The sequence below is a fragment of the Perca flavescens genome, chromosome 3 (genome assembly GCF_004354835.1).
Source record: "Perca flavescens isolate YP-PL-M2 chromosome 3, PFLA_1.0, whole genome shotgun sequence".
Lineage (NCBI taxonomy): Eukaryota > Metazoa > Chordata > Actinopteri > Perciformes > Percidae > Perca > Perca flavescens.
Window position 1 is genome coordinate 9,171,546 of NC_041333.1, and position 25,846 is coordinate 9,197,391.

Genomic DNA, 25,846 nt, shown 5'->3' on the forward strand with positions numbered 1-25,846 from the left:
ATTTGTATTTAGAGGTTATATCAGAATAGGTTTACATGGTTTCATTTTCAAGAAACACCATATTTTTGTTGTACTGCAGGTTGCTGCAGCTCCTCTTTTCACCCTGTGTGTTGAGCTCTCTGTTTTAGCTACAGAGTGAGGCATCTCACTTCTGTTCCATCTTTGTTGGGAGTCGCACATGCGCAGTACCTAGGTCAGCACTACAAGTCAGTCAGAAGCAGAGTAGGAGGGAGTGCCGCGCTAGCAGCTAGCAGCTAGGCGAGCATTATAGCGTGTTACAAAGTGATGCATGTTTGTCACTGAAGTAAAGGCTGGACTTCAATAGAGCTGTTTGGAGCAGTTTGTGAACAGTGTTTTCTGTTGGAGATGGTAAGTCCCTTTGGGGGGGACTTTGGGCTTTTTCACTTTGTAAACCTTCTTACGTGCACAAAAAAAGATATATAACACAACAAAGGAAAGGGAAAAAGCCCAAAAGTATAATATGAGCACTTTAAACATGCCACAATATTAAAGTTGTGAGATATAAATGTTTGTTTTATTTTGTTTTTCAGCGACCTATTAACAATCACTTTTATGTATTAAAGTAAAGATTGGAAATTTGAGTTTTAGTTTTACAGCAGTATGCTGTGTCTGATAAATTGTGCTGCTGTGCGTTTTCTTCCATCCAACCAGGGTCTTGACTTTGAGAAGAGCAGCACGCATACTTTGTTGGTTGCAGTGGTGAATGAGGTTCCTTTTGCTGTTCCACTGCCCATTGCCACCGCCACAGTGGTGGTGACTGTGCGGGATGTTAATGAAGCTCCAGTCTTAGATCCAGTAGAGATGCATGTGGTAAAACGGGAGGCCCTTGCTGTTGACAGTGATGTGGTGCAGTACACCACTTCTGACCCAGACACCGGACGCACACAGAAAGTCACGTAAGATAAAACTCTGATGATTTTTACTTTGATTTTGTATCCAAACTGAATATTACAGAAGGTTAACAATGAGTGCATTCATCACTAAAACGTCTCAGCCTGCAGATGGTGACTGTATTACTGGGGATAAAATGTAGGAGTAGCTGAGATTTTAGTGAATTTGATAAAGCTTGTGAGGCTGAAAATCTTACAACTTTTAATTTCCAGCACATCCTAGGTCAACACTTTGATACTACTAGGGCTTGGCGGTGTATCAACTTTTTAAGGTATATCGATGACTCTAAAAAATGCGTTACATGACCAGCTTCTTCTGTAGGCACACACCCCACCCACATAAAACAAAAAGACCACTGTAGACTAACAAATTAGTAACTAAAGAAGAAGACAAATTGTGTAATGGAGTACATACATACAGTGAGGAAAAGAAGTATTTGAACACCCTGCTATTTTGCAAGTTCTCCCACTTAGAAATCATGGAGGGGTCTGAAATTGTCATCGTAGGTGCAGGTCCACTGTGAGAGACATAAAAAAAAAAAAAAAAAAAAAATCCAGAAATCACAATGTATGATTTTTTAACTATTTATTTGTATGATACAGCTGCAAATAAGTATTTGAACACACAGATATTCTCTAGATCAGTCAGGTTTCTGGGCTGTCGCTGAGAAACAGAGTTTGAGCTCCCTCCAAAGATTCTCTATTGGGTTTAGGTCTGGAGACTGGCTAGGCCACGCCAGAACCTTGATATGCTTCTTACAGAGCCACTCCTTGGTTATCCTGGCTGTGTGCTTCGGCTCATTGTCATGTTGGAAGACCCAGCCTCGACCCATCTCCAATGCTCTAACTGAGGGAAGGAGGTTGTTCCCGAAAATCTCGCAATACATGGCCCCGGTCATCCTCTCCTTAATACAGTGTAGTCGCCCTGTCCCATATGCAGAAAAACACCCCCAAAGCATGATGCTACCACCCCCATGCTTCACAGTAGGGATGGTGTTCTTGGGATGGTACTCATCATTCTTCTTCCTCCAAACACGGTTAGTGGAATTATGACCAAAAAGTTCTATTTTGGTCTCATCTGACCACATGACTTTCTCCCATGACTCCTCTGGATCATCCAAATGGTCATTGGCAAACTTAAGACGGGCCTTGACATGTGCCGATTTAAGCAGGGGAACCTTCCGTGCCATGCACGATTTCAAACCATGACGTCTTAGTGTATTACCAACAGTAACCTTGGAAACGGTGGTCCCAGCTCTTTTCAGGTCATTGACCAGCTCCTCCCGTGTAGTTCTGGGATGATTTCTCACCTTTCTTAGGATCATTGAGACCCCACGAGGTGAGATCTTGCATGGAGCCCCAGTCCGAGGGAGATTGACCGTCATGTTTAGCTTCTTCCATTTTCTAATGATTGCTCCAACAGTGGACCTTTTTTCACCAAGCTGCTTTGCAATTTCCCCGTAACCCTTTCCAGCCTTGTGGAGGTGTACAATTTTGTCTCTAGTGTCTTTGGACAGCTCTTTGGTCTTGGCCATGTTAGTAGTTGGATTCTTACTGATTGTATGGGGTGGACAGGTGTCTTTATGCAGCTAACAACCTCAAACAGGTGCATCTAATTTAGGATAATAAATGGAGTGGAGGTGGACATTTTGAAGGTAGACTAACAGGTCTTTGAGGGTCAGAATTCTAGCTGATAGACAGGTGTTCAAATACTTATTTGCAGCTGTATCATACAAATAAATAGTTAAAAAATCATACATTGTGATTTCTGGATATTTTCTTTTTAGATTATGTCTCTCACAGTGGACATGCACCTACGATGACAATTTCAGACCCCTCCATGATTTCCAAGTGGGAGAACTTGCAAAATAGCAGGGTGTTCAAATACTTATTTTCCTCACTGTATATACACACACACACACACACAAGTCCAAGTAAATTAAATTAAAAAAAAATAGTTTGCTCTTCTAGAAAGACACCAGTCACCAAGTAAACCAAGATAAGATGGAAAAAGTAAGTATTTTAAGATATTTTTTATACGTAAGATAAAAATGGCTACCACATTTCATCAAAGGCTGCAGAGTTGAGAGAAACATTGTATCATTCTTTCTCCATATGTAACAAGTTGTATATCGCTGCGCTTGCAAGGTCTAACAGGATGTACTGTATAATCCTTGCTTTTCCAATAAGAATATTTTATTTTGTTTAGCAATAATTATGCCATGGTTAACAGTCTTACGATGTAAGTGGTTCAACACTTTCAGATTACAGTTCCCGCCGAGAACCACAGTACACGGGTCCAGTACAGTATCACAGTCATATCTGTGTGCATTCATGTCCCAGTAATTGCTGTTACTAACTTAGATCTGGGGAGCTTGTGTTTTCCCGCCTTGCAGTTTTCCTTCAATGAGGTTGGCACCTAAATCATGGTTGCAGCTGCTGTCTTGTTCCTGGTGTGTGACCTGCTACACCGTGCTATGTCCTACTACGCCCCTGCTATGCCCTGCTATACCCTACTACGTCCTGCTACGCCCTACTAGGCCTAACTACGCCCTGCTATACCCTACTACGACTTGCTATGCCCTGCTACACCCTACTACGCCCTGCTACGCCCTGCTAAGCCAACTATGCCCTGCTAAGCCCTATTTTGCCCTGCTATGCCCAACTATGCCCTACGATGCCCTGGTATGCCCTACTACGCTCTGCTATACCCTGCTACGCCCTGATACACCGTATTACGTCCTGCTACAACAAATTACACCCTGCTATACCCTACTGCACCCTGCTATGCCCTACTACGACCTGCCTTGCCCTGCTATGCCATGAGCTACTTCAACTACTATTTCTAGTCATAGTTCCATTTTCTTTATTGTGACTATAATTGCCACTGTTCATTACACCCTCAACCGGCACTGTCAGACACCGCCTACCAAGAGCCTGGGTCTGTCCCAGGTTTCTCCCTAAAAGGAAGTTTTCCTCGCCACTGTTGCTCTAAATGCTTGCTCTTGGGGGAATTATTGGAATTGTTGGGTCTTTGTAAATTATAGAGACCTACTCTATCTGTAATGTGTCTTGAGATAAATCTTGTTAGGATTTGATGCTAGGAATACAATTGAATTGATTTGAAAATACAAAGACAGGCAGAAATGTCGGACCAAAATTGGTTAGGGACAGGACCAAAAAAGGTGACCCAGGGTGCCCTCTGCAGACTTACATTTTGGACAGGTTGGAGACACAGAATGATAGTCCGAATGTAGTTTAGTACAGGAGTACTGTAGTCCATGTAGCACTTTAAATTTAGGTGGTTTGTAGAACATTTGTGAGTGTCTTTAAGATATGATAATCAATTTTATTTTTTGTATCAGTTTTTGTCCCACCCAGGTCCTTTTCCCATCTTTCCTTTGAATTATGTGTGGGAGTTGGGTCATATGCTGCAAACAAATCAGGAGACACCTTTTTTGGAGCCTGCTGTCTGATTCATAAGATTATAAAGTTTAATGGGGGCTGGCATTGATCTGGTATCTCAAAATCTGGTATATTTAAATCCCACAAACGGTCCTTTAACAATTGTGATGTTTTTGAGTTAATACAGATTAAATTGTTTTGGGTGTAGAACATAAAATATATCACACAGGAGCCACTCTTGTGCAGTAATAAGCAAGTTTGTAAAAAGTTTGTAAAAAAGGAATCAGCTGCTCAGCTGTACTGTGCAGGGGCTATGAAGTTAAATTTCCTTTCCTTCGTTACAGAAATGGTCATCGTCCTGAATTTATTCGCTGAGCAGTTGAGAGTACACTGTGGTCCTGAGGGTTGCAGACAACGAGGGCGTGGAGCAGGACAGCAGCGTACAGGCCACAGTGTGTGACTGCACTGGGAAAGTTATACATATAGGGAAGGTGGTACCGAAATGCCTGTAATATGGGGAATATTGGGAGGCAATCTTTTGCTGCTCAGTAAGTAAATATTTGATTTTAGTTATATGTAAAGATGCTCATGCTTTCTCTGCTGTGTAGGAAGTGGTTGGACTTGTGGTGACTTAAAGGGTAACTTTGTTTTTTTTCAACCTTTTTTCAACCACTTTTTGTATGTCTTTGGGACTGATGGGAACAACAATCTTTGACACTGGTCCAGTATTAAGCAAGATCGCTGCAGTCAGCAATCAGCGAAACAACCTCAATGTAAGTTAATAGGGCACCTTCAATTCACATCCACAAAAAGCTGTTTTACCACTGACAGGCTCAGATTATTATTTGGAGTATCTGACAATATTATGGAAATTATCTCTACAGAGGTAGATCATAATGTTAAATTGATGGTTCGGAGTAATTTCACCCTAGGGTCCTTTGCACCATGACCTCGAGCCAAACACCCCCCCCAGAAGCTTTTTTCACCTGGGTCGAACATTGGGAGAGTTAGCGTAGAGTAGCGTTATCAGCTGAATAGCTTAGCGCAAGGGGCTAATGGACCCACGTTTGTATCTTGTAAATGACCCCACTAATAATGCCCGAAATGATACCAAAGGTCTACACTAGTACAAATAGGTTATGCACTCATAAAACGATTGTAAAGTTTGTAAGTACACCAGAAGTTTATGTAAATAACACTTGCCTGCTGGCTTCTGCTCTCTGCTGTTGTTGTTGCTGCTGTGAGACGAGTGCTTAGGGCCGTCTACAAATTACAACACCGAAAAGAGATGCAACAAAAATATTTTTTAATTTCACTTTTATTTTTAAAGTAAGTGCTGTAGCATAACTAGCAGGAGACAAGTAATAATTGAGGTAAGTTTGGAGACATTACCTTATTTAATCATTAAATTAATAAATATTTTTGTTGTATCTCTTTTCGGTGTAGTAATTTGTAGACAGCCATAAGCACTCGTCTAACTGCAGGTAGCAGCAGCAACAGAGAGCAGAAGAGAGCAGGCAAGTGGCAACTTCTGGTGTACTTACAAACTTTCCAATCCATCGTTTTATGAGTGCATAACTAAAATTGAATTGAATTGAATAACCTATTTGTACTAGTGTAGAAGTTTGGTATCATTTCGGGCATTATTAGTGGGGTCATTTACAAGATACAAATGTGGGTCCATTATCCCCTGTGCTAAGCTATTCAGCTGATAACGCTACTCTACGCTAGGGCTAGGGTGAAATTACTCCAAACCATCACTATAAAGAGTAAGATTCTTATTTATAAACATTCCTGAAATTGCTATCACTAAACCCACCAGACTTCATGCAAATAAACATTCATTTTAGAATTGTAAAATACAATTAATTTAAAGTCGACAGACACAAAATAAAACTATGAAAAGCCATCTTGATTCGTCTTCTCACTTTTCCAACCATAACCACTCTGGTTTGGTTGAAATTAACACATACTTTACCAATTTACATTTGGAAATATGTTGGCTGTATACACACTAAAAGTATTGTTCATTTAAATGTAGTCTGGTGGGTTTAGGTATAGCAAACTCAGAGCTGTTTCTTGTTTAAAAAAAGAGGATTTTACTATTTAAAAAAGGTCTATCTCTGTAGGGATCCTTTCCATAATGTTGTCAGACACTTAGAATAATAATCTGAGCCTGTCAGTGGTAAAACAGCACTTTTAGTGGAAGAAATCAACAATGCACATTTGTCCCGTAGGGTTACATTGCAGCCCGGTTTGCGGCTGCCGATCACAGGGTATTAGCTCAATACTGGACCAATTTCAAAGACAGTTAATCCTTTCAGTCAGTTACAGACAAACAAATAGGAAAATAGTGAAAAAGAAATGTGTTCGCCTTTAATCATGGGTGTGTCGTATTAAGCTTTTTGCTCAGTGTTTGTTCAGTACTGGTGTTGCTGCTGTAAGACGGAGAAGAGGAGAGAAGAAGGATGATAAAGGGAAAATCTAGTTAGCCAGCCAAAGCCACATCCCCCTCTGAGGCTGCGGGCAATGACATATCAATAAATGCTTTTTAAAATGTTCAATTTGTTGTTGAAATTATGTCTGTCTAGTTGACATCTCTATCACATTATAATGTCAACACGCTTTTTGGTGCTATACCTCCAATGGTACATTATTGTTTTCTATCAGTATACAGCATAAAAACTCTGCTTAGAAATATCGGGAATATTGAATAGGATAGAACACAATGAAATTCTGCTAAATAAAACATCACATTCATTATAAGTTTCGCTTGTTTTAATTTTACACAAATTGTATATCCAAATAAAATACACATTTTCTATAGACTAAGTCTGACACTTTAAAAAAACAAAACAATTCCAGTGCTGGTTCCATCAGAATATTGAATAGTCATCATGGAAACATGAATTGGTCATGTGACAAGAGCTGTGTTCGAAACCGCTCCCTCGATCACTCACTATTCCCTATATAGTGTTAAATAGTGAACTATATTGGGAACAACCAAACCAAACAAGATTTCGGACACTCACTGAAAACATTGTTGCGTGCCATGCGTCAGGAGATGCGCCCGTTATTTGTGTGACGGAGGCGGGTGCCTCCGTCACACAAATAATGTTTACACATCATGTAAACAAACCGAAACAAAGATACTTTTAATACGTCCCTAAGTCAAACCGAGCACTCAGGAGAATAGTAAAAGGTTGTATAAATGTTGCATGTTACATTGTGGTATACAGGAGCAAATGTAGGCTACATCGTATGCACACTCAAATTATTATTTATTTTTTATCATTTTACGCCCTTGGTGCTTAGTGTGTATAGACGGGTTTCCTGTTTACAAACATTACAGGGTGCGTGCGCATACCAGGGGCAGAAAGCCAGATTGGTGAGCTGGTCCGATAATGCAAACGCATTTTTGTCTCAGTGCCCATTGTCTTAGTCCCTTCATTTCGTCATGGCATTTATATAACACATACTCTATGGTCTTACAAAGCTAACGTTTTTGACCGATTACAATTTAATCATTTTTTGTGAGCTGGAGAGCTCTCGTTATGAGAAGTTAGCTATAGCTCTGTTTGCCATTCATTCCAATGGGGAAACCTCGCGGCTAGACTTTCGACATACATTGCATATATTTACACTTTGAATTTCGTCATGGTATTTATATAACACATACTCTATGGTCTTACAAAGCTAACGTTTTTGACCGATTACCATTTAATCATTTTTTGTGAGCTGGAGAGCTCTCGTTATGAGAAGCTAGCTATAGCTCTGTTTGCCATTCATTCCAATGGGGGAACATCGCTGCTAGAATTTCGACATGCATTCCGGTGGCGTATTCCTTTAAGCTTTCCTTATTGTTTGTATATAACTGCTGACTCAATAAAAGATGATTTTAGTTGGATCTGTTTGTCGGTCTTTAATTTTGCAGTGTTACTGTGATATATATGTATGGCTATAATTATCATTTTAGGCTAATGTAATAGCCCGTGTTAGCAGCAGGGTTACTCCTGAGTGTACCCTTATGGTTGGTTTATGTCTTAAAATAATGTCCAGGATTTCTGGGAAAAGGTACGATATGTTAGATTCAAAACATCACTGCAGGTTGATTGTTTTTCGCAGCACAGGTTGATTGTGGGCGAGAGGGCGACAACACTGTCTTGGTTAGCTCGCCGAAGCTCTACTGCCACTGTCTCGGCAACGTTAGCTAATGTCCGCTAGTTAATGTAGGCTAACTATAGCCAGTTAGCTTTGTATGTAACGTAACAAAAACCCACCCATCTCAGAGGAGCAAAGCTTAATATTTTATTCAATAAAGTTATGTACAAAAGGAGCACTAACGCCACAGGTCCTATGTTGGCAACGTGGACGCAGATATAGTAAACTCCGAAGGCAGTCGTAATATTTACCTAGTAGGCTAGGCTAACACTGTTGCGCTAACGTTAGCAAAACATCGGCGTAGCTTTAGTTAGCTGTCTAAACTTGTCTCGAGTCCGGACCTTTAATTGTCTATGGTCCGGACTGCGATTTTACGAATCCCACTATGGCCATGCCAAGACCCGCCCTTCAATAGCATTCACACACTACTGTTGGCCAGGCGTCCATGGGTCCTATCCCCTGACCAATCCCCTAACCCTAACCTTAACCACTCGAGGTGAAATGCCTAACCCCAACCAATCGAGCTGCTTCGTAGGGCGGGTCTTGGCGTGGCCATAGTGGGATTTGTAATTTTGCGTCTGGACTCGAGTACCACAGCCCTGACAGGTAAATATCACTTAGCTTAACAACCACAAGCTGCAACTTTTCTGATTGATACAATGGGAGCCTGACTCTTGCATATGACCCCAATCTGCCCCTCTTATGGCTTGAAGCCATAACCTCCGCCAGTTTTTGGCAAAAGCATGCTTCCCCCTAGGTATGTTAAACATCAGGCACCCATCACTGGCTCTGTTTGTACAATTAACTACGCAACAACTCCTTGGCATTTTGACTTACGCTATGCCGCTACTAGCTAGCTAGCTACACAAAACATGTCTTCTTTCTGCCCCCCGGTTACGTGCACAAGCAGTGATGACGTTGCCGAGAAACCCATGTATAGTACAGTATACCCACTACAATATACATTAGACTACACCACTGCCTTTTACCCCGCACCTCTCCAAAGGGATCAACTTTTCTTCAACTTGGTTGATCGACATCAGAGTGCATTGATCAACTATACATGACTTGCATTATATTGACTGGTCAGAAGAGAACTTAGACGCTGAGCAGCATCTCTGTAGTCAAATCAGCCGACGTTACAACTGTAGTGCACCCATAATGTTCTCTTAATACAGCCATGACCCATATGCTGACATTTATGATAAATGTCATCGAGCTGACAGCAGGGGTGGACTGGCCATCTGGCATACCGGGCATTTTCCCGGTGGGCCGACTGACTTTTGGGCCGAATCGCTGATATAAATAGGCCTTTTTTAAATTTTTTGGCCGGGCCGGCCCATAAAAAACTCACAGCGGCCCATTGGTTAATTTTGTTTATTGGCACTGGCCTGACCCAATCAAATCCAGGAACCCCCTTCCCCACTCCGGGCCGCAAATTTACAAATCCCACTATAGCCACGCCTCCCGGCCCTGAGACATGAGCTGTAATAGTTATGCTGGAAGTTTAGCATTCACGTTAAAATTGACAAACGACCACCAAGTGCAAGGGAGGTGCAGAGAAATTAGAGGAGAAAAAGATTAAGAATCTACAGGCGGAGTCCTCAAACATTTCGACATGTTAAATACTGTAATGTAATTGACGTGAAATTAGATTGAAAAATATGTAATTACATAACAGTAAAAGTAATTAACCATAATATAAATGATATTTAAGTGTGAGCATAATATAAATAATATTGAAAAAGTAAGTACTTGGAATGGAAAAAATATAAATACAGATGGAAAAATATTAATACAGATAATAACAAATATATACATAGAGCCATGCTGAGTGGTGGGTGATTGAGACAGGACCCGAAAAAAACTACAACATTATCGGGTGGTGCAGGTGTTGTAGAGTCTGACAGATTGATACAAGCATCAGTGTTCTTGAATGGCTTAATTAGCTTCTCATGTATTGGGCATATACTACTCTCAGCTTTATTGTAGCTTTTGGGAAGGGTTATAGTTATGGTTATTGTATTTAGCTGACACTTGTGCGACAAAATATGAATCTTACAATAGTTAAAATTAACAGTAAACTGTTTTTAAAGTTGCTAAGCCAATATTAAGCAAAATAGTAATAATAAAAATAATGACAATACAATATCAATAATAAAAAAATTATAAAAATACCATAAATATACAAATCATAACTCTAAGAATGAATGAATTATTTAAGTGTAAGATCAACAGATAAGTCTTGAGTCCCCTCTTGAAGGATCCAAAACGATCACATGAACGCTGAACCGTAGGCAACTCATATCATAGAATGCACGCATATTTTAAGAGGACTGTCTGCAGGGAATTTGTCTGACCAATCACGGTAGGGGTTGCCCGCCTGGGCCAAAAATGCCAGGGCCGATTTTTTGTCCCAGTCCAGGCCTGGCTGACAGGCAGAGCTAGTGACGGACTTGGCGCACATCCATGTGACTACGTCCGGTTTTCAAAATAAAGTGTTAACATAGGGTGTAGGCTTTAAAATGCATGGAAATAAGGTCATTTGGATTAAATTCACAGGAAGTGGGTTATATATACGTTATATACAAATGTTTTCTCACAAGTCCCAGATCATTAGGTCTTTAAAATACCTTCAAAGGTTCTATGCTGCTACCACTAATATGCTATTCCCTAAAGACATATAATACAATTGAGTAAATTCTCTTCTGTTGGCCTAAATTTACATCAAAGTATTAAAGACCACATTTGGCAATTGTTAAGGATCTTTTATTTGCATCTAGAGCAACCTGGGTTATTATGACATTTCAATTCAAATGTAGCTCATTGGTCAGCTAAACAATGATTCTGTGAACTCTACTCCAGTATAATAGCTAGGTTTGAAGATAAAGATTACAGAGTTTATTTTGAAAGTCTTGAACATGGTATTGCGTTTACGAACTTGACTGTGCTGTTGCTGCTTTGCTACTTCAGTGCAGTGATGTCTGCGTTGCTTTGCCTCGTAGCAGGAGCACTTTGCTTTTATGTGATAGTGTATTACGGTGTATTCAGAGGCGCTAGGTGCTCCAGTTCAGTGAAGCTGAATGGGAAGACGGCCATTGTTACAGGTAACGAGCCTCACCTACTACTGTAGCTCCTGCTAACACGTAGCTTCCGTCAGACTCTCTGCTCATCTTCATGTAAACACTAACAGTAGGTGTGTCTCTAAAACACTTCCCCACATGAACCCGAGTGTGTCAACGCTGTACCTTTTTTTTTTTTTATTCACAAAATGTAGATTACAAAAAACAGTCAACGCTGTACCTTTCATTAAAGTTAGATAGCTAGGTGACGTGATAGGCACTAGGCAGCGCCGGGAGTCCATTAATTACCTGATAATGGACACGTTAAAGGGCATTAAACTCGCTTATACCATGGTCCATTACACCTTTTAATATAATTAATACATTTGCGTGCGTTTTGCAATCAAAATCTAAAGTATTTTCAAATAGTCTGTTTCCCTGCAACAACTGAAGGTTTGACTATACACTACTATATATAGATACATTGGCATCCAAAAAGGTTATAATGCAATGGAAACGCTGTTCACTGGTAAATACTGTTCCCAGTAAATAGGACGGACCTGGCAATTGGAGACCGTAGTCCGCTCAGCTCTCAGCCAGAAAGTTTATGCTATGCTAGCGGGATTTGATAAACCGTAACGTTAAGGGGAGCTAATTTTAAAGTATAGAATAGAATAGTGTATTTGTCATTGCTTTACAGACAACAAAAAGCAGTGTATGTGTAAGTATGTTGAACAACAAGACAAGCTAGCTATCCAGCCATTTCATGGTCTCCAAAACAATATCTGTCAAGAACAAATGGTGACGAGGGATACTCGCTAAAATGTGAAACAGTAAATTGGCTGTGTGGTTTAGAGGGACTACGTCTAGCAGCTAATGCGTTAGCGCCATCTTGTGGTGTTCACGAGGCACTGCAGGACAACACAGTTGTAAATAAAATATTCAGTTTATTATTTCCTTTTAATCTATCCAAAGTGCTGTCTTCATCTTTCCTCTTGATCCAAGCATATCAACTATTGTAATGTCTACTTATATTTCGTTTAGGTCTTTTGAAGTGTGTGTTAAAGTGCGTCCATTAAACCTATCCACATCTGTTTTCAGTTATTTGAATATATTACCTACATTTGTGAGGGAAATGCACCTCTGAAATGAAGAATTAATCCAACCACATAAGTTTAAAATACGTAATATTTTACATACAGAAATATTATGAAATGAGTGGAGTCCAGTGAAGCCCATGCATGTTCCCAATATGCCCACATAATTATTAACTCTTAATTCATCTTTGTATACCCATATTCCTCTTCTACCACGATACAGTGTGCTGGGTGCTATAAAACAATGTAGAGCTGCAAATATTGATAGAGTAGTTGTCAACCGTAAAATTAATCAACATCAATTAGTTGGTTTGAGTCATTTTATAATTTTTTCAGAAAAAATAAGTCATAGGTATTCGGTATTCTGAATTAGTTTTTAAATTGAAAGCTGATTGTATAATCTCAATACCAAATGTATGAACCAAGTAATGATTTGTTCATACAGTAGCTCTAATATTCTGTTATCTGCAGGCAACATGAAATGTCAGTCTTTGGAATGACAGGTGTCATTGAGTTCAGCCTCGCTCCTTGTTGTCAGCGTTTTGTTGATTATTATGTTTGTGAGTGAGTGGTTTTCCTGCACAGGAAGCAACACTGGCATCGGCAAGGCCGTGGCTCTGGATCTGGCAAAGAGAGGAGCCAGGGTGATCCTCGCCTGCCGCAACAGGGACAAAGCTGAGGCTGCTGCTTTTGACATTCGTAGAGTAAGTACTCTGACAGTTATAGGCTGTTCCCTACTCCACACACAGCACGGAGAATTCCAATTCAAATGTCCGCTGTTCTCATCCAGAAGGTGTGACTATAAAGCATTTTAGGGATCGACCGATACTGGTTTTTCAAGACCGATTATTTGTAGTTAATGAAACCGATAGCCGATATTTGGAACCGATGTGCATTTACAGTGAAAATGAAAATCTTTAAGTCAAAATTAAGATTTTGTAATGTTACAAACTCCAACATAAAATATTTTTTTTTTTAAATGCTTTAAGCAGTTATTTAATAATTATAAACTTTCAACATAATCTACAGTAAAAGATACAGATGGTGTTGTGGGCGGGACATTAACTCAGAGGGACAGACACAGAGCTGTAGCTAAGGCTGCATGATATGACCTAAAATCCAAATCACAATTAATTGCACATTTTACCTCGATAACGATAAATGAACGATAATTACATTTTTTGGTGATTCGACGACCGACGGACACTGTTTTAAAAAAAAAAAAAAAAAAAAATGTATAAAGTTTAAAAAAAAAATGTCTTTTGCATGTTAAAAATGTAAATAGTCTATAATCTATTTCTTAACTGCTAATTAACTTATTCAGTCCTAACTGAACCAGCAGGTTGCGTTTTAAACTCCTCTTTTTTTTCTGCTCGTGAAGAGCTACGTGACACATGGAACTATATAGATGAGGACCGGCAAGTTAAATCGTCCGTCCGAGAGTATACCAGGCAGACACACAGCTGACAACCTGCAGGTGGCGGCGTTGGAGACAGGCTCGGACATACAGTGCACGCCGCGGGCCGCTGTGAACTTGTGTCAGTCCCGCAAGCGGTTTCAGGAAAGTGGCTAAAACAACAACACCGATACAAGCCTACAGCTGTCCGCGGACACGGAGTGTGGAAAGTGTGTCACGCAGCCTTCACACTGGCACTTGAAATCAGCTTCGTAATACGCAATGCGCCCCCAGTGGACGTCGTACTACATCGTTGAAAGTGTCGGAAGCGAGTAGAAGAAAAAAAAATGGCAGAGAGACTAGAACGACTCATTCTGTCAGTGTCCGAATATCCAATTCTCTCTCATCTTAAGGGCTATAGAGATATAAACAGAAAGGCTGCTGCGTGGAGAAACGTCGCCCAGGATGTTGATATGTCAGGTCAGTTAAATGTGATATACTGTAGCGGTATAATGCCAATAGTTCGATGTCTGTTGCTAACTTAGCCATAGCAGGTATCCTATGCGTTGTTTCTGCACGGAAGAACTTTTCTCATACTCCAAAATGAATCGATTACATGACAACGTATCGTTATGAAATCATTATTTATTTTATTAAAAGTTAAGGATGCTGATTTGTTTATCGGTACCATAGCAACGCTAACTTCCGCTCGGATTGTCGGATAGGAGCCGCCCGTTGCCTGTCGTACGAGTTCAACTGTTTTGGCGCATCCGGATGACCAACAGACACGATTCTTTTCGCACCGTTCTCGTTCACATCGTTTTGGACCCATCCGCTTGCGGTCTGCAAATCTCCATAGGAAATGAATGACTTCTGGTTGTTTCGCAGCCGTATCTACTAATGTGAAGGTGGCGTCAGAGCCTTCCGGACGGCTGAACCGTTTCCTGCTTGTCGGTTAATGATCGGTTAACATTTATGCCAAGAATCGCCACTTACTAGCTAATTAATTAGCCTGAGTTAAACGCTAGCTATCAGTAAACAGAAGGTAGTGGATGATGTGTGCGCCGGTGTTTGTGTGTGTGCGTGTCGCCCCCCTGCATTTGGCGACTGGCGAGTGTTAATCTCGGACCCTGCACACACGGTAGAATGTTTTTAAGGAGAAAGTAGGCCTATCAACAGAAATAAATTATCAAATTTATTGTCATGGGAAAAATACGTCAATGACCGCTTCAGAATTTCGATGTTGATCAATTTGTGATTAATTGTTCAGCCCTAGCAGTTGCCGAGCCAAAGTAGTGCACCTTCTACAGAAATGGTTATCAGGTATATAAAACGCAGATACAGATAATCTGCAAACTGCCAAAAAAACGGCAGCATTGAATCCAAATCAATATTATTATAGTTTTACATTTTTAATTAGTTTTAGTTTTACAGTATTTTTAGTTTGGGCCAGGTGTGACTCAGAAGCATGTAACTATAAAAACATACAAGAGACATGGTTGGAGAACTGTATTGGATTGGCATTAATGTTTAGTATGTAACTTTACTAAACGCATTTTATTTTATTTTACTCTAGATTTTGAAATATTCTAGCTCATTTGTATTTAATTTTTTAACCAAGTAATATAGTTTCAGTTTAGTTTTAGTTTTTCTTGAGTGTTTTAGTTTTTATTTCAGTTTTAGTTTACTAAAAATATTTTTCACTGCTTGTTTTAGTCTCCCTCTCGTACAGTTCAACTGCACCACTAACTGTAGATTCTAGGGCTGATTGATTTATCGTTTTCAAATGGAAATTGAGATTTGTGAAGACGGCGATTAATTGAATGCGCAATATTTAGTTGAGTGTTTGGTGTAACATGTATTTTAACATTTTTTTATTCCTCTTTTCATTATGTTTACTGTTTTTTCATAAGATAAATGCTGGAATAATCTTACATATAACAGATTGTTTATAGAAATGTCCTATTTTCAGTGGAGTTTTCATATATTTTTTTATATTACTTTATGATGGTAGAAGGTGTAATATGTTGATGCTGCTGATGAATTGAGGATGATCAGACATTTTGGTTTACAGGAAAGTACTGATATTTTTTATTGGAATAGTTTTTTATTAGGGCTGTGCTCGATTCTTAGTCGACTAACACTCATTCAATTGTATCGACTAATCGATTACCGTATTTTTCGGACTATAAGTCGCACCGGACTATAAGTCGCATTTATTTAGAATATAAATACAAGAGTTATTCAACTACACAATAGCACACAGAACAATACGCTGAATACGGTAGGTGTCCGGTATGTTAACGTAACACATTAACAGTTATTGAACTAACTATTGAATACAATAGCACACAGAACAACTAGCTACCAGGGCATGGAGCATGGATGTATTAAAAGGCGTGGAGACGTAACTGCACCGTGAACGAGCCCCTCCCGACTCGTTCCTCCACCTCTGGCCATCTAGCTTTCAGCCCGCGATTAGCCGATTAGCTTTCTTTGTTTTCTTCATTGCAGTAAGAGTCACCTTTTTGCCAGTCTCCCTCATAAGTTTCTCCCTCATTTCAAACTCTCTTTCTGCTGCTCGATTACCGTTTTCGGCTGCATATTTTACTACCTGCAGTTTATCTCTTTTCTTTCTCAGTTGTCTTTAGGAGGAGCGTTCTAGTTGTCACAAGCCTAGAGCGCCCTCTCGCGGCTGTAGACGGTAATGTTTTCAGTATGAATTAACATGTAAAAACATGTTAAATTATATATATTTTGATATATAAGTCGCACCTGACTATAAGTCGCAGGACCAGCCAAAGTAGGAAAAAAAGTGCGACTTATAGTCTGGAAAATACGGTGGTTGATTTATTTGACAGATCTGTAAATCTGAGTTTCTCTGCAAAGAGTCATGCAAAAGCACCACTTTAATTCTTGTGTTTACCAGAGATGTGCTCGTACGTTTCTTGGAAATAATTCATTCAGCATGAAAAAAGAATCAAACATGACTAATCGAAATCTAAGTTGAGTAAGACCAAAACGACCGATTAGTCGACTAATTGACTAAGAGAGAGCGGCCCTATTTTTTATTATTATAACTTTAGCTTTTGTGATGAATGTTCTGTGTTTGACTGTTCAATCTTCCATGTTTATTGAAATAAAAACACTTATTGCTGCAATTCATATCCATGTTCTCATCCTTCATAGGAATATAGAGCTGTTTGGATGGTGTCTCATGTTATAATGCTCCATGACATGTTTTATCTGTGTTTTTACACAGTGAATGTTATACTTAAGCTAAAGAAAAACGCAAATCGGAATCGCTATATCTGGTAGAAAAATCGCAATTCAATTTTTTTTTCCCCGAATCGTTCAGCCCTACTAGATTCCAAAATGATCATACTGTAGAATAAATTTCTCTAAAATATTTCGACACAAACTGAACAGTAGAAGCTTCACGAAAGTAGGATTTATTGCTATTTTAGACTGCATTAGTTTTATCTATCTGCCCCTAATAAAGTGTAGCATTCACACAATTTTATAGAAGTTTTTCATAGCAAAAACTTCCCAGGTCCAGGCTTTTGTTAACCCCCAATTAGACTTGCTCATAGCCCTCTGCACATTTGTACTAATGTGGAATGAAGTTGCTGTGATAATCAGGATGTGCAGGTGTCTTTTTTCTAATCACTCTGACCCCAGTAACTGTGAAATGACCTGAGCCTTCAGGGGACTGCACGTTGTCCACTCTGTCAAGACCAACCAGACTGCAGGAAAACATTGTTTTCAATATATTCAGGTGTATTTTCAAAATGCAGAAAAATCCGCAAGGCAAGTTTTGTTTCCATCAGTATTGTTTAGTTCTGCCAGATGTGCATATTACAGCCAGACTGATCCAGTGTGAATGTGCTTTAGGAGAGCGGGAACAACCAGGTGGTGTTCATGCAGTTGGATCTCGCGAGTTTCAAGTCTGTTCGCAGCTTTGCTGAAACCTTCCTGAAGACTGAGCCCAGACTGGACGTCCTCATCAACAACGCAGGTGAGAATGTTTAAATACGGTGGAATATCCATCCATGCTACATTATTATTTTTACATCAAAATGAAACGCTGTGATGAAGGTCTGTTAGACTGAAAGCTCAAAATAAAGCGAACCATTGCATAGATCTAAGTGTGCTGATATCTCTTCTATCAGTTTGGACATAAAACAAAATGAAAAAGCACTGTTAAATACTAATTTTATTTTACAACCTGGACCTTATTTTCCAGTTTGGTGTCTAAGTGAATAATGTGAACAGCAATCTTTGAAATTGGTCCAGTGTTGAGCGAGCACGCTGTAACCGGCAGACGCGAACCAGGCTGCAATGTCAACCTATACGTCAAATGGGCATCGTCAATTTCTTCCACTGAAAAGCTCGGATTATTATTCTAAGTGTCTGACTACATTATGGAAAGGACAGGGATAGACCTTTTTGTTAAAGAGTAAGATCCTTTTGTTTAACCAGAAACTGCTCCGAAATCACCATTACCAAACCCACCAGACTCCATTTAAATAAACAGTACTTTTAGTTTGTATAGAGCCAGCATATTTCCACATGTAAATGGGCTAATTAAGGGTTTATTTCATCCAAACCAGAGTGGTGATTGTTGGAACAGTGGAAAGATGAACCAAGACGGCTTTTGATTATTTTGTTTTCACTTTGAATGAAGTGTGTTTTACAATGATAAAATTACTGTTTATTTAAATGGAGTCTGGTGGGTTTGGAAATAGCGATATCATGTTAAACAAAAAGGATCTTACTCTTTAACAAAAAGGTCTATCTCTGTCCTTTCTATAATGTTGTCAGACACTTAGAATAATAATCTGAGCCTTTCAGCGGTAAAAAAGCACTTTAAGTGGATGCTAATTTAAGGTGCGCAATTGCCCATTAACGTTAAATTTTAGCTCGTTTCGCCACTGCCGACTGCAGCGTTCTTGCTTAATACTGGACCAATTTCAAAGATTGTTGTTCCCCTCAGTCACTTAGACAAGAAATATAGGAAAATAGGTTAAAAAACAAACAAACAAAGTTACCTTTTTAAAGGAAACAAAATCAGTTAAATTTGACTTAACCACCACTACAGTGATGTAAAATGGAGGCACACTAAGTGATTGAACCACTCTGTTTCAGGTGTGATGGGTCCAGGACATACTGAAGATGGTTTCGGCATGGCGTTTGGGGTAAACCACCTGGGTCACTTCCTGCTCACCAACCTTCTCCTGGAGCAGCTGCAGCAGTGTGGTCCCAGCCGCGTGGTCACCGTGGCTGCACTTCTGCACCGCTTTGGCAGTGCTCACTTCCCTCTGATGGCGTCCAAGAACGACTCTGTGTCTGCTCAGTCTACCTGGCACAACCTTCAAGCCTACTGCAACAGCAAGCTGTGTAATGTGCTCTTCACCAGGGAGCTGGCCAACAGGCTGGAGGGCACCAGCGTCACCTGCTACAGCCTCCACCCAGGTCAGGGCCTTCTGCACATTTTATACAGGAATGTTGGGTGAGGCAACATATCCACAAGGGTAACTATTGTTTTTTTAACCTGGACTAGGGCTGCACAATATTTTGTTTCGTCGTCTACATCGCGATGTGCACATGCGCGATAGTCACATCGCAGGACGTTGCGATGTTGACCATGGATGTTGACGCTAAAACAGTTTTGCGGCTTGATAGAAAAGTAAACTTGCACCGTTCTCCTTTTACATGTTTGTTACCAGCCGACCCTTCTCCTTTAAGACAGGTGGCCATGTGGGCAGCGTGTGTATGTGACGTAACGTAAAGCCGCAGACACACTGACCAGACGGCCAACCCTCAGCAGAAAAGGCAGTTGGACTGATCATCTCGCTGAGTTGGTCAAAAAAGTGCCTCGGAACACACCGAAGAGACGAGACATGGCACAGGCGGTGCTAATCTGTATTTTTTCCTAAAAATGAAAACCAGCAGCTGATTGGACGAACGCGTCACTTGGGTCTGGTTTCTCCGGAAATTCAAGGCGGCTTGTTCAGAATGCGATCTCATATTGTACTAAAATAGTTCACCCAAACGTGTTTCTGAAAACATTTTAAGCGAGAAATAGGCCGTGCAGTTGCTGAATCTGTCTTCATTTCAGATCAGCAAAGGTCAGTTTAAAAGATTTTCGTCAGATTTTGAGAGACACTAGTCACGCTCATTCCAATCCCCGTTTCCGGGTTAGCACTCCACCAATCAGATGGGTCATTTGAGTCCGACTGCCGGCAGTGCCCGCCCTGCCGATTATACATGTCAAATCGGCCAAAATGAAGGCTGACGGTCCGTCGGACGGACGACAGCACGGAACACACCGAACAGACTCGAGTCACTGACCTCGCCAGACTGTCTGACGGCTGATTATCGGCTTGGTGTGTCTCGGGCTTTAGTCCAACGGGGTTTGTTATGGGAAGTGAGGCTCTCCGTGTGTAGAAAAGTAACATAAGCGGCAGCTGGCGCCGACACACTGATGCACATGCTTTTCCATGGGTAGTGAAGCTACAGTAGTGTTTTATGTTCGCTGCAAAGTGAAGTAAATCACCTGATTAATGCAACATAATCACGACATCTCCCGGCCATTTTTCACCGCAGAAAGACGCTACCAGCCTGGCTAAAGCTAATATAGTTAAGCTAAAGAAACAAGGCCTCTGTCTCTCCAACTAACGTTACGGTTCTGAGCCGCTGGATGCTGGAAATGTAACTCTAATCTACAACAGAAGTCTGTGTCTCATATAACGTAATTTACACTCCGTGTTCCAAATTATTATGCAAATTATATTTTACACAGATTTTCCTAAATAGTCGATGCAAATGACAGTCAGTATAATTTTCAAGTCACCAACCGCTAGGGTATAACTTGAATTCCATTGAACAAACCACCCAAGGAAAACAGTATTTTTTTCAAAAATAAAAAAAACTCAAAATGCACTGTTCCAAATTATTATGCACAACAGTTTCAAAACATTGTATAGGTTGTAAATCACTGAAAATGGTCATTTGCTGGTGGTGGTCAGGGGAGGATGGTTGCAGTGGGCCCAGAAATACATGAAGACTAATTTTCAAATAGTTTTGTTTACCGATGCGTGCCATGCAACCCTGACTGACCAATTTCTTCCATGGTACAAAAAGAAGAACCGCGCCTTCCGTAGCAAAACCATCTTCATGCATGACCAGACTGATCTCATGAATTGGCGTATTTCACACCAATTTGTATACATAATATTCAGTTTTTGCGTGTTATCAAGACGCATAATCGCATTTTTGCGTGTATATCAACGCAACTCTAACCCTCACCCCCTAACCCTAAAACACAGGACTTTCACCCGGGAGCGGCAGGTTCGCGTCCCGCGTGCGGCGATTTTTCAGCCGTTTTTTAATTTTTTGTTTTAATAAGCCTTACCCAATGTTTCTTTCCTAAACCCAACCATTTATTGTGTTCCTAAGCGTGTTTTTGTCGTTATTTGCCGTGTTTTTGTCACTGTTTTGTTACTAAAGCCTTTCCCTGTGTTCTTTTCCTAAACCCGACCATTTTTTTTTTTTTTTTTTTACAGGCGTCTGACGTTCTCGCGATAGTACGTCGCGTTCTCGCGATAACACGCAACGTGGCGAGGCCACGTGGTGGGTATGTTTACATCAGCTGTATACAGCGTAGGCATACACGTGGATAGCTGAAAATGCGTACAATAACACGCCATTTTGCTTTATGAAAGTGGCGTGTATATTTACGCAATGTTGGCATGACAATGCACAATCTCATGCTGCAAAGAACACCTCTGTGTCATTGGCTGCTATCGGTATAAAAGGAGAGAAACTCATGGTGTGGCCCCCATCCTCCCCTGACCTCAACCCTATTGAGAACCTTTGGAGCATCCTCAAGCAAAAGATCTATGAGGGTGGGAGGCAGTTTGCATCAAAACAGCAGCTCTGGGAGGCTATTCTGACAACCTACAAAGACATTCAAGCAGAAACTCTCCATAAACTCACAAGTTCATGTGGATGCAAGAATTGTGAAGGCTGATATCAAAGAAGGGGTCCTATGTTAACATGTAACTTGCCCTGTTAAGATGTGTTTGATTGAAATAGCTTTTGATTTCAGTAAATTTGACCTCCTTATGCCGCCAGTTCGACTTATACCCTAACGGTTGGTGACTTGAAAATTATACTGACTGTCATTTGCATCAACTATTTAGGAAAATCAGAGTAAAATATAATTTGCATAATAATTTGGAACACGGTTGTAAGTGTTCTTGTTGCTAGTGTGTGACATGCAGGTCTGCATGCACAGCGACCCACCAATCACAATCAATGTTGATCAATTTATCAAACAAACAAGCATGCATGCATGCATTATTAATATCATTCACTTTAGCCTGGATTAATAGTATTTTCTTAACACAATGGTGTCAAAAAAATAATTGTTTGAAAATGCTTAGTTTTCATTTAGTATTATTAGTTTTAGTATTATTTTAGTCTTTTTTGTAATATAGGTTATTTGTCAGGGCCAAAATTCAAAAAGGTCAGAAAACATATTGTGTACTCAACAAAAACATCATATAATTTTAGAAATATGTATACACAATGTATTCAACAATAACACCGGTACATAAACTGTACATATTGTCATAAATATTTAAAAACAGTTGCTTTATAGCCTCGTAATATTCGTGTTCTGTGTGAAAGTACCCATGACAAAAACAATAAAGAATATTGACGTGATAATTATTCGCACGAAAGAAACCCCAGTGTGTAAAGGCCTTTATTCACAAAATGGAAAATACCTTTCATAGACGGGTTTATCTCATACTCTGTTGTTGCTGGGGTATTCTGGGCGAGTATGGCTGCCACTAGATGATATTATTGTCAGATAACAACATGGCATCATGACTTTGCGTAAACATACACACTAGGGCTGCAACAACGAATCGATAAAATCGATAAAATTTGATTACTAAAAAAGTTGGCAACGAATTTAATTATCGATTCGTTGTGTCGCGCAACTATAAGGCAACCTAGTCGCGGAGATAAAAAAAAAAATTGAGTTGAGCGCAGAGAGGAGCAGCGCGGAGCGAAAGAAAAGGAAAAAAGAGCAGATCGGGGGTAGAGGAAATACGGAGAGAGACCGGAGAGACCCGTAACGTTGTTCTGAAACACTCGGAGGAGGCAGCAAATCAGTACGACCTAAGTCATCCGAGGTGTGGGAGCATTTCACACTAAATAAATCAAAAACGTGTTAATTTCAAGATAAGCAAAAGCGACACGGCATGGCACGGGCGCACCACGGTGATGAGTCAGCACCTAAAACGTAAACATGTTGGAGTCCTTGATGAGGAGGAAGGGAGTTCAACAGCAGGGTAAAGTCACTACACTATCCTCCTTCTGTTCCGGTCTGAAGGGAGGAATGTACCGTCCCTCCAGTAGCTCTTCTGGTGCTGCTGTTTACTCTTTATCCAGCTGACTAGCATGACAAGCTAGCGTTAGCTCGGTAATAACAGTAATAAAGCAGGGGTGGTATACTTTGCAAGACTAAAGACACGGTTTTATTCACTCGCCCTTTTTTTGGCCCATTCATTTTTCAATCTGTTATGTATATTATGTGCTTTGTCCCATATCAGTTATTGTTGACAAATATAATAGTGTGTGGTGTATAAACGAACTTAACTTGCACTTACTACAATGATGGTAATAATTTAATGAATAAGTGTGTGTGTGTGTCTGTCTGTCTGTCTGTCTGTGTGTCTTGTCTCTATCTGCTATTTGGGTTACTTACCTTTACACAACTATTAACTAAAACAATAAGTATGTATGTATTGAGTTTATGTAAATTAATGCTTTTTTTTTTATCCGATTCATCGATTAATCGAAAAGATAATCGACAGATTAATCGATTATTAAAATAATCGTTAGTTGCAGCCCTAATACACACCACTTTCCTAAAGCCAAATGGCGTGTTATCTGTACGCATTTTGAGCTATCCACGTGTATGTCTACGCTGTATACAGCGGTTGGGTTTAGGAAAAAAAAAACATCACCAACATCACACGCTTAGGAAAACTTAAAAGCGATTATGCGTCTTGATAACACGGCAAAATGGCATACGTACATACATACATACATACATACATGCGCCACTTCATGAGGTCAATCTGCACATAACCGTAACCATGGAGCACTTCAGCCAAATCTCATATGTTTGGGTCATGTGTTCTTCCAGGAGTGGTCTACACAGAGCTGGGTCGCAGTATGAGCCTCTGGCAGCAGCTCCTCCTGAAGCCCTTGGCCAAGCTCTTCTTCCTGGATCCAGAGGGGGGGTCCCAGACCATCCTGCACTGTGCCCTGCAGGAGGGCCTCGAGCCACTCAGCGGACGCTACTTCTCCAACTGCGCACTGCAAGAAGTGGGAGCCAAGGGACGGGATGACGCCCTGGCTAAGAAGCTGTGGGAAGTGAGTGAGCGGTTAACCCGTTTGTCGTAACAGACTAAATCCAAATCCAGAGGGATCGCTCAGTGCCTTATCAGAAACCTCTACAGGCCTCCAGTGTCAATGTCTTATTGTTGGTCTCGATCAGGAGTGTACTGCTGCCGGAGTGCACCGGAATGACGCCCCGCCACTTTTCTCTCTCCCAAGTGAAGAAACAGAATATTCTTAGTTTGCATAATTCAGTTGAAATTCACTTTTTTTTTTAAGTGCTCGAAGATCCAATTATAAATAAAGCGTCTGTCATGAGAGAGAGGCAATAAAAGCAAATTGAGTGGTCAAAGTTGTCATATTGACATTTAAGGTGTGTTGACTGATTTATAAAAGGGGAACTATGCCGTTTTTTTTAGCTTAATTTACCTTAACTGAACAGCTTCGGAGTCATTGGAATGGTTATATGAATTCTTTCGGATTTTTTGGGTTGAATGGTGGTCGTCTCGCTTCCCCCTAGCGCCTGTGAGCGGAACCAGCCGGCGGCCTCAGCGCCAGGAAGTATCGCGTGATATCGGGTCTCACGATGTAACAAATTGCTTCACGGCACTGCACACATACAGGAACCGGCTAGCTATAAGAACAAGGTAGCAATGGAGTTTTTCAGACTATCGTCCTGGCTGAGCCGGCAAAAAAAGAAGGAGAAAGCTAGGAAAGCATTGTCGGAGGAACAGAGAATGAGGAAACGGCAGACTGACCGAGCGAGCAGTCAGACACGAGTAAACGTCGGACCTGCGTTTTCAGAATGGCGAGAACTGAGACAAACGGAAGCCTGAAAATCCGATGCTGACCTGCCGTTCTTGCTGTTGCACTTGTAAGTATCTTTGGGATAAAATCTGTTTAATCTTTGTATTTCTTGTTATTGTGACCTCAGAATGTTTGCTATTGTCTGTAAAGGTTTTTATTATGATCGCTGTCTGTTAACGGGCTTATAGCTGTCTACCTCAGTGGTCATGGCTCCGTGCGTTCGCCGGCTTCTTTGACAACAAATGTACATGACCAGAGGGAGAAGATGGGAGGGGGGAGAGTCGCCAAAAAGTTTTTACAACAGTGTTGCCAAATATCTATTCCGAAGCTGTAGGGGGAGCTCTATAGAGAAAACTGCGAGAAAACAGCAAAGAAATTGCCAAAACTGCATAGCGCCCCTTTAAACTAAAAGTTTCCGGTAGCTGTCAGCGGTAGCCTTTGAGCGGTACTGCGGTCAATTAAAATATGTTTTGTCAGTCTATAGCTAGCTGTTAACTAGTAAAGATGACAAGGCAGAAAAGCATCCTTTCATTTTATAGTTTAAAGCTGACTAATGTATGTAATCTTGCAACCGTAGGAACAGTG

General features: G+C 40.5%; 2 protein-coding genes across 2 annotated transcripts in view; both read left to right on the top strand.

The window, feature by feature from the left end:
• LOC114552662 (B-cadherin) overlaps positions 1 to 5,061 on the top strand; it is a 47,683-nt gene extending 42,622 nt beyond the window's left edge. Inside the window, exons 18-19 of the mRNA XM_028573642.1 lie at positions 673 to 917; positions 4,661 to 5,061. Of these exons, the coding sequence (XP_028429443.1) occupies positions 673 to 917; positions 4,661 to 4,691 (276 nt within the window). The 3' untranslated portion in view covers positions 4,692 to 5,061. The remainder of the gene's footprint in view (positions 1 to 672; positions 918 to 4,660) is intronic.
• Positions 5,062 to 11,401: 6,340 nt separating this feature from the next.
• Positions 11,402 to 24,917, top strand: dhrs13a.3 (dehydrogenase/reductase (SDR family) member 13a, duplicate 3). Its single transcript, XM_028573310.1, has 5 exons — positions 11,402 to 11,584; positions 13,222 to 13,340; positions 17,927 to 18,050; positions 19,181 to 19,507; positions 24,261 to 24,917. Exons 1-5 carry the CDS (start codon positions 11,458 to 11,460, stop codon positions 24,518 to 24,520), a joined length of 957 nt encoding a protein of 318 aa, XP_028429111.1. The 5' UTR covers positions 11,402 to 11,457; the 3' UTR covers positions 24,521 to 24,917.
• The last annotated feature ends 929 nt before the right edge of the window (positions 24,918 to 25,846 follow it).